Consider the following 10,061-nt stretch of genomic DNA (forward strand, 5'->3'; position numbering starts at 1 on the left):
ACAAGGCTCTCTGCCGGAACTACATGTCCCGTGAGGCTCTGGGCGGCCGCAGCTTTCTACCGGAAAGAGTTTCTCTGAATTGGGGGAGGAGCCCAAAAGGGATTGTGGGAGAAAGGCTCTTCCTTTCCGTCTGGCCGCAGCCATCAGGTAGGCTTTGTAGGGGATTTTCGCTACTCTATCCGCCGCTGATCTCCGTTCGGCTGGGCCATCCAGGCTCGGGGACCCTGCGTCCCCGGAGCTTCTCCTTCCTCCTACGCGGCGCGAGTTTGGTCAGGATGCGGAACAGCGCGGTTGTGGAGAGGGCCCCGGGTTGGAGGATAATGTGATGGCGGCGGGAAATCGAGCTGGGCCCAGAGCGTGAAGGAAAAGGAGGCGTAGGGTTGAGAGATAGGTTGGGTGTAGGGCTTTCTAAAGTAAGCCGGTAGGGTTGGGTGGAGTGTTTTTTCCTGGAGAGTAGACCATCGGCGGCGGCGGCGGCGGCATTGTCCCCCGTGTTGTCGGCGAGATGTCTTTACAGGCCAGGCCTAGCCCACGGGGACTCCGCCTGCTGCAATCAGGGCCTAGCTCCATTCGTCTAGCAAAAAATGTCCCGAGTGCCTCCCAACGGTGCTTTGCCCTGGGGTCGTAGAGGTGACTGGGCGCTGCTATCCATGGGCGCAAAGGTGGGGGTTGGGCTGCCTATCTCCCAGCAGTTCGTGCAGAGCCATTTTCATTGGTTTCTTTGTGGTTGGTAGGGAACTAAGATGGACGGACGGAATCTTATACCTTAAATGGATGCGATAATTTAATACCCAGTTTTGTCTCAAAGGTAAGCCAAGATGGGTGCTTACAAGTACATCCAGGAGCTATGGAGGAAGAAGCAGTCCGATGTCATGCGCTTTCTTCTTAGGGTGCGCTGCTGGCAGTATCGCCAGCTCTCTGCACTCCACAGGGCCCCCCGCCCCACCCGGCCCGATAAAGCGCGCAGACTGGGATACAAGGCCAAGCAAGGTGAGTGGTCTCTGCGTGGGTGCCTGGATAAAATTATATTCCCCAGGAAAAGTTGGAAACCATTAATAAAAAGAGCTACTATCACCTCAATAGGGCTTTGGCAGAAACTGTATTAAGCTAGCAGTGGATCAGTAAATAAGTGCACACGCTTGTTAATAGAGTGGAAATGAAAGGTTGATTAATCTCCCTGTAAGCCTCAAACTGGTATTTTTCCTCCATCTGTTATACAGTATTTTACTTATGGTCTGAAATAGATTGATGTGGGAGCAATAGTGACAAGTCACTGAATCTTTAACTCTAAGACCGTGTTTTTTTGTTTATAGGTTATGTCATATATCGGATTCGTGTCCGCCGTGGTGGCCGCAAACGCCCAGTTCCTAAGGGTGCGACCTATGGCAAGCCTGTCCATCACGGTGTTAACCAGCTAAAGTTTGCTCGAAGCCTTCAGTCTGTTGCCGAGGTAAGTGGTTTTTGAGAAGCAGTTATTTTGGTCGCCACCTGGGGATGAAGGATTCGAGTAACTTCTGATTGTTAATTTGCCTAGGTGAGCCCTGTTGTGTTCAAAATAGGGGTTGTGATACTACTATTGGCGAAGAGTTGCTGTCAAGAGACTTTGTCCATCTTTGTTATTAATCTGTCTTTGATCATAGACATTGGAATTTTGTTCTATGATTAGTGTGAACCTCTGGAACCTAAGCTTTTGAAAGGCAGTAAACTTTGTCCCTCGGTATATAGAAGCTGCATTTTTCTGTATTGCTAATTTTCTATGGTCAGGTGTAAATCGTTTTTCTGAGTCAATTAAGCTTTGCTCTGTTGTAGAGGTTTGTGAACAGGGGACTGTTGCCTTCTATGGTCTAAAGATGTTTTAATTAAAAAGTGAAGACTGCAAAAAAAAAAAAAAGATCATTGTGGCCTGCAAAGCCTAAAATATGATCATTAAAGTTTTCTATAAAAGTTTGTTGACCCCTCTATTAGAAGAAGACAAGGTTCCAGAATTTGAAATTGTGTTCGCCAGGTAGTCTTTAACATTCATGCCTTACTTAAGGAGTGGGTATAATAGGGAATTAGTAAGTTCACCTTATACTTAGTGGTCACATCTCAGTCTCCTGTCTAGTAGTGAACTAAAGAGAATTCTTGCTTTGTAATTTGTTATCTGGGAAATGTGGGAGGTTGACCTTAGGCCTTTTTTCCTCTTCTAGGAGCGAGCTGGACGCCACTGTGGGGCTCTGAGAGTCCTGAATTCTTACTGGGTTGGTGAAGATTCCACATACAAATTCTTTGAGGTTATTCTCATTGATCCATTCCATAAAGCTATCAGACGGAATCCTGACACCCAGTGGATCACCAAACCAGTCCACAAGCACAGGGAGATGCGAGGGCTGACTTCTGCTGGCCGCAAGAGCCGTGGCCTCGGCAAGGGCCACAAGTTCCACCACACTATTGGTGGTTCTCGTCGTGCAGCTTGGAGAAGGCGCAATACTCTCCAGCTGCACCGTTACCGCTAATATGTTTGTAAAATTCTTTCCTAATAAACAATTTAGGACAGTCATGTCTGCTTAAAAGTGTTCTTTGTTAAAACTAGTCTGCAGATTGTTTCATGAATGCATTGTCAAATTATGAAAGTTAAAGTGCAATAATGTTTGAAGACTTAAGTGATTGGTGTATCTTGTTTGTCAAACACTTGTCTTGCTTTATCTTAGGGAGTTTATATGTCAGTGTTTAAAATGCTGTTTGGTATAATAAGTGTAAAATAAGTTCTGTGAAAAAGGAGTACAGAACTAGCAATGTAGATTTGTTGGTGCATGTGATGAAACCTACAGCATTTTGGTAATGCAGTGTGCTCTGCTGGTTTATTCTCAAGGGGCTACTTTTTTGGAGTTTGGCAAGGACAAGCATTTTAAATTGAATTTTGCTTGGAAATGTGAAGACTATCCTAATCCATTCTAATCATATGCAGAAAAGTGAAAGTTGACTAGGGGGCCCACGTATTCAGATGTAACCTAATTTACAAAACTTCTGCTTCTGGAAGAAAAGTTGAAAAGGCCACCATTACTAGGAAATTTGAACAATCATGTTGTAAGAGAGTTGGTTCTATTACAAATGGAAGAAATCTTAGTTAACTTAAAATTGGCTTCTACAGTACTGTTGAAATATACAACAGCAGTTCCTTGTTCAATCTCATGACTCCATGGGATCTGTAGAATAATGAATTTCATGCAAAGTTGGTAAACTGGTATATACTGAAACTGATGGAAATTGAACATAAGATAGACACGGGAATTATTAGCCTTAGGGTTTGTTGTAGTGTTAATTTGTGACCATTATGAACACTAACTACCTTAGGACAAAAATACGGTTGGCTTTATTTAAAAGTACTTCATTAGTCCAGTCTTAGAAGCAAGTCATCTTGAGCCAACCCAACTTATCCCATAGGGCTACTGAGAAAGTCATATAGTTGGTATCAATACAGATTCATGGTTTCTGATGTAACTAGTTTCTCTCTTCTTGCTGAAACTACCTTCAAAATTCTTATTCCACAAACTTTCCAGGCTTTCAGTTGCGTCCACCTTAATGATAAAGCATACTACAACATTCTATTTGCCTTGTGTTTTGTGGTAGACTAGGCTTCTGTTTTCCAGGGTGAATTAGAGTGTAGGGAATACAGAAGAGGAATTGCCCCAATTTCAAATTCTGGGTTTGCTGACTTCAGAATAGGTAGTTTGATTCCAAAATCTGTGTATTTCCTTGAACCAGTTTCCGTTTTTTCTTCAGGGGTCTTCAAAAGCTCAGTGAAATGATTTCCAGAAAACATGTAGCAGACTCAAAACCTCTTGAGACCAAAATTCCATTCAAAAATCTTAAACCATCTATTTTGTGTGTAGAGGTTGTTGAAAAGAATAAATGTCTGTTAAACTAAAATGGACCTGTTATCTTTTGTTACCTAATACTAATGTGCTTAAAGCAAACCGAATACCCTAACCTGTAGGTATCAGAAGGTGATACAGAAAGTCAACAGTTTAAGGGAAAATGTGTAGTAGTTTTTAGTTTTCTTTCTTGGTTCTTTAGTCCTTGCATGAATTAGAAAAAACTTAATTTGTCTTTTTCAAACTTCCAAATGATAATTTTAGAAGGGGTTGGTTGGAGGGTTCAGATCAAAGGTCGGCCTTACCAGTCTCCAGGGAGGGCTTTCTCCTATCGGTGACTACAGTTTTGTCTCCATATAGCAGATAGAGGAATCCTATAGGTCAATGTGTCACTCCTGTGTTTAATACTAAAGTCCTTATAAGTAGCTTCCACAATCCTATTTTCACCAAGTGACCTCATGTCCTACTGTCATTCCATCTCATCCCAGCCTTGCTGTTCCTCAGATACATTAAGCACTTTCCCTAATTCTTTTGTGATGAGAAACTGCCCAGGTATTAAATGTCACCTGAGAGGCTTTCCCTGACTGCCCCCCAAGCTGTTAATATGTCTGGATTGCCATGTGATTCAAATATACCCAAATTGATTATAGAATTTTCTTTAGAAATGGAGCGATTGGTTTCTCAAAACCCCACAAGATGTGGGTACTTTTTTTTAACTCTTTGTCAATGAGAGATTAAGCATCTTTAAGTTACACAAGATGGTGGCAGTCTCCATATCCTTAAAAACTAAATTTCGAATTAAGTAACATCTAAAAATTCAAGATAACACACATTGACATACATCTAAAAATTCAAGATACATAGGGTCTATAGTAAGTCTTCCTATCCCCTAGTTCTACAGGCAATATGATTAGTTTTTTAAATTTTCATAAGATACTTACATAAGTATACAAACTTTTTTACCCAAATGGTGTAGGATAGCCTATATATATGTTGTTGATTTTTTTTTTCATTTAGTTATATATCTCTGATTTTTATCAGTTCACAAAGAGTTTCTTCATTCTTGTTTATGATTGCATGGTATTATACAGATGTATCACAATTTGCTTAACATGGCTCCTGCTGATGAATATTTTTTCCAATCCATTGCTTTATAAAAATTTGCATATTATCTGTAGGATAAATTCCTATAAGTAGAATGTCCGTTAAAAATCATATATTGGCAGGGATTCTGCTCTGCCAGTCTGATGGGGAAAATGATAGTTTCAATTTTTTTTTTTTTTTTTTTTCACTTCTGAGTATGGCAGAGGCAAAGCCATGTGTATACAGCATAGCTTTCTTTTTTTCCCCTGGAAATAACAGCTAAACTATGTACCTCACACATTTAGGTATAGATCTTATGACTTATTCTTGCCAATAGAATGAGAGCAGAGTGATATGTTACTACCCCCCAAGGCAATCAAGAGTTGAAATGCCAATGGAGGCCAATGCCCCAGATAGCATAGCTACAAGATGGAAGAAAACTACAATCTATCTGTACAAGTGAGCAATAAACTTCATCGTGTTCAACTCTTGTTTTGTTCATTCTTATGGCAGCATAGCCTAGCTTGACCCTAATTCAATAATTAAAGCTGAGCATTTATATATTTAAGAGTTTTATGTTTGGTTTACAGTGACCTCCCATTATATTCCTTTGACCATTTTTCTATCAGAATCCATATACTCTTAAGCACCATGCTATGGTAAATGAATTGTAGGATGGCTGCTAGCTCATTAACTGCTATGCTTCATCATTTCCCTGCTTTCAAGATTCTTAATGGCGACTATATAGGATAAGTTCTTGAAGTTTCAACTGTTCATTTTATCCATTCAAGTCTAAGCTCCAATTCCATCTCTTAAGTTCTGAAATTCCTAAGAGAAATTAGGAGGTATATTGTTATTAGTCAGGCAGACTAGCTCCTAGAGTAACAACCCCCAAATCTCAGCGGCTTAAAACAATTAAGGTTTGTTTCTTGCACATACTACTTGTTCACTGAGGGATGATCATGGTCCTCATTCCAGAAACTAGGCTATTAGAGTAACCACTATGTGGAACACAGCCGCTGGCAAAAGGCAAAGAGAACATGATGTGTAGCATGCCCTGGATTTTAGATGTTACGCTCAGATGGTTGTTTGAAGCAAGTCCCATGGCTATACTTGAGTTGAAGGGTAGGGAAACAAAATCTTACCATGTACCTAGAAGGAGAAGGAGAACCAATCATTTGTGAACAGCTCTACCACATACACTAATCCATTTGTCCTTGTACACACTTGAGGAAGTGTAGAGAGCAGTTGGTGTGCCAAGCGGGGAGCGGGAACCGATGCAGTCCACACTGACAGACCAGGAGTACTTTATTAATGAATGTTGCTTAGAATTGTCAACATATGATGATTAAAACAGACTTATAGTCAGCTTTCGCTGTTTTAAAATTCTGTACAGCCAGCATTACACCCTATTGAGTTGATTCATTTAGCAAAATAGGGTTATTCACACACAACTATACAGCCAATTTCCTTGCCACTTTATTTTGTGACATGGCTTCTTTTCTGGAAACCACAGACATATTTGAAAAATACTGTAGGATTACACTATCCATTATGGTAGCTACTAGTCTCCTGTGACTAAATTTAAATTAAACATAATTTAAAAGTTAGTTCCTTCAGTCACACTAGCCACATTTCAAGTGTTTAGTGGCCACATTGGCTATCATACTGGACAGCACAGAAAACATTTGACCGTCAGAATGTTCTGTTGACGCAGCTTTATACCTGACCTTTTCTCGTGTGTGTATGTGTGTGTGATATTTCCCAGTAGGTGAAGAGGAGGCATCCGAAGTCTCGTTTTCCACAGAAAATGTGTTTGATGTGTAGATTTCATATCAGAATAGTATTTGTTGCTATAGATTTTTATGGTGTATAATTACCACTTCCTTTGTTGGGCTAATAGTAGATTTTTAGAAGTTTTATCCCAATTGCACTAACTATAAAAGAAAGAAGTGCTATAACACCTTTTATACCTTTTGTTTTCTGCTAGTTTCAATTTAGACTGTGTCTGCTGCCAAAGTGCTGGACACTCGAAGTAAGTTTTATAGATGTTCATCATTTGGAGGAAAAATAATTCCTTGGATTTGTCCAGAAAGGATCAAGCTGGCCTGTGATACCAGTAGTGAGGTGACATTCAGCCGAAAGCTACATCTTGACAGTTTTTACTTAACAATCCTCTTCCCCACGGCCCCGTCATCACCCTCCAGTTCAGCCTTGGGAATGTTGGCGGGACATTTAGCTTACTCATAGATTTTAGCTATTGTTACTAATGCTGCAGTGAATATCATCACTAAATGTATAATTTTCAACCTATTTTTATGTAGGAGAAATAGACAAAATAGAGGCTTTTAGTAGGAAACATTGATCAAGTCTCCTTTAAAAATCTGCTGCAAAGGTGGCATAGTTGGTCTGTACCTTTAAAACTCATAATCAAAGCATTCAAATTTAATAAAGCAGCAGGAATACTTCACAACTCACTCTCAAATCATGGTTAAGGGCAACTCACCACTCCTGCCAAAATTGAATAAATCATTTAATTTAATTAGCATGCTACAAACATCTGAACTTGTTTGCTCGTAATTCTCATTGTCACTTAAAAAGAGATTGATTATTTGGCAGTCCTAGTTAGTTTAGAAATAGTAATTTATGGGTAATATAATTATCAATCATTTAATCGCTAAACTACTTTCTATGAAACTGTAAACGTATTATCTAGGTTCTAGAGGGTGATTATTAACTATGCTAAGATGTTTCACCTATCAGACAGGAAAATTTAAAAATGACATTCACATTCAAGAATTCTGTCTGTTGGCCCCCAGTTGGACTCTGCGGGTGGAGTGTGTTAGAATCCATTGTTGTCAACACATCCAGCATTAGTACTTCTATAAGAATGAAAAAACATATTAATGCTCTGCCCCCTCCCAACTTAGTAGTTCTCTAATCCATTCATTTTTACTTAGTTTTTATATAATTTATGTTGATATAATAACAGCTAACAGATTTTTCTCCTTTATGTCCTCACTGTAATCTTGTTCACTCTTCAGTGAGGAGAAAATTGCAGATCCCCCAAATAAGGTGAATAACAAAACCTAGGGACATGACCTAGAAGTGCCAAGCCCAAAGACAGAACGCTCCACTGAAGATGTTAGCTGTCAACTGAAAAGTTTTCCTTATGTAACCCATCCTACAATGTAACAGTAGGAATTAATATGTGTAAGGCCACAATGTCATTAATTGTTTTTTATGTGATTTGTAAAATAGTTCTGAAGTTCTCAAAAAGCTTTAGGCAGCAGTATTATCATTCTTTCAAAATGGTGCTGTTCTCATTACTCTTCAAGAATGTCACCAGGTGCTTTTTTAATTAAAATAATATTTTTCCCTTGAGTAGTGGTAATTTAAGATAATGCCATATACAAAAGCCAACTTTAAATCAGGAATTCCTGTGTTAGTGGTTTAACCTCCGGAGCAATGACAAGGAAAAAGAAGCCAAGTCAGTATGATTTTAGTCTCATGGGGGTTATTACTGTCTGATCCTTCAGGTAAATTCGGGAGTGTAAATTATGCCTCAGAATTTGTCCCAACTCATGGTAAGGAAACTGGGCTTGTACCAATCAGCTGTGGGTTCAGGGCCACCCTTAGAAGAATGTAAAGTCCCAGGCACTGGAATGTAAGCCAGCAGGACAAGTAGCACCTGGAGGTCAAGGGCAGGCTCCCACGAGAATCACAGGTGGAGAAACCGAAAGCACGCAGAAGCTGAGGAGGGCAACATAGAAGTAGTAAAGTATTCAAAGGAATTTGACTTGAGCATCAACAAACTGTCTTACAAAATCACAGCTATTTCATTATCTTTTCTTTAGGTGGGGTTTTATTATGAAAGTATTTTCATTATCACTAATTTCTTTGACCAACATTTCAAGTACAATTAAATTGGGAACAATTATTTAATTACATGTAGTCTCTCTTATATACAGTGATTTTCTAAGAGTCATCTAAATATCATAATTTCTAGGTTAAGGATGTTCCAAAAATTTCACATATGATAAAATAAATGAAAGTGTTTTTAACAAGCTTACTCTAAATCTATTTTATTTTCCAAAAAGAGTTGATGATTCATATTATTTTATTAGTTCCAGGTGTACAGCATAGTGGGAGACATTTACATAATTTACAAAGTGATCCCCCCCAATTAGTACCCGCCTGGCATCATACATGGTTATTACACTATTCTTGACTATATTCCCTATGCCATACTTCACATCTCTGTGACTATTTTGTAACTACCAACTTGTACTTTTCAATCCCTTCATCTTTTCACCTAGTCCCCAATCCCCCTCCCATCTGGCAATCACCAGTTTGTTCTCTGTGTTTATGAGTCTGTCTTCATTTTGTTTGTTTGTTTATTTTGTTCTTTAGATTCCACATATAAGTAAAATTGTATGGCAGAGGTCCCCAAACTTTCTGGCACCTGGGATTGGTGCTCCTATGAGAATCTAATGCCTGATGATCTGAGATAGAGCTGAGGCGGTGATGCTGCTGGGGAGCAGCTGCAAATAGAGATGAAGCTTCCCTCACTCCCCTGCTGCTCACCTCCTGCTATGCCGCCCAGTAGCGGTCTGTGGCCGTGGGTTGGGGACCCCTGTTGTATAGTATTTTTCTTTCTCTGTCTGACTTATTCCACTTAGTATAATACCCTCTAGGTCCATCCAAGTAGTTGCAAATGGGAAGATTTCATTTTTTTTTATGTCTGAGTAATATTCCATTGTATATATGTACCACCTCTTCTTTATCTAATAGTCTATTGATGAAAACTTAGATTGCTTCCATATCTTGGCTATTGTAAATAGCACTGCCGTGAACATAGCGGTGCATAGATCTTTTTGAATTAGTGTTTTGGTCTTCTTTGGATAAATAACCAGAAATGTAATTGCTAGGTCATAATTTGTTGAGGAAATTCCATATTGTTTTTCATAGTCATTATACCAATTTGCAGTCCCACAAGGGTTTCCTTTTCTCCACATCCTCACCAACACCTGTTGATTTTTGATTTATTGATAACCATTCTGACAGATGTGAGGTCATATCTCATTGTGGTTTTAATTTGCATTTCTCTGATGATTAGTGATG

General features: G+C 39.3%; 1 protein-coding gene across 2 annotated transcripts; it reads left to right on the forward strand.

Moving 5' to 3' along the window:
* Positions 1-51: 51 nt before the first annotated feature.
* On the forward strand, positions 52-2,539 carry RPL15 (ribosomal protein L15). Of its 2 annotated transcripts, none has more exons than XM_016124886.2 (4): positions 52-147; positions 809-990; positions 1,314-1,450; positions 2,190-2,539. In XM_016124886.2, exons 2-4 carry the CDS (start codon positions 819-821, stop codon positions 2,493-2,495), a joined length of 615 nt encoding a protein of 204 aa, XP_015980372.1. In that variant the 5' UTR covers positions 52-147; positions 809-818; the 3' UTR covers positions 2,496-2,539. The 2 variants fall into 2 exon arrangements, with proteins under 2 accessions (XP_015980372.1, XP_036074529.1); XM_036218636.1 differs by having other exon boundaries at positions 80-269.
* The last annotated feature ends 7,522 nt before the right edge of the window (positions 2,540-10,061 follow it).

The sequence above is a fragment of the Rousettus aegyptiacus genome, unplaced genomic scaffold (assembly GCF_014176215.1).
Source record: "Rousettus aegyptiacus isolate mRouAeg1 unplaced genomic scaffold, mRouAeg1.p scaffold_m13_p_4, whole genome shotgun sequence".
Classification (NCBI taxonomy): Eukaryota; Metazoa; Chordata; class Mammalia; order Chiroptera; family Pteropodidae; genus Rousettus; species Rousettus aegyptiacus.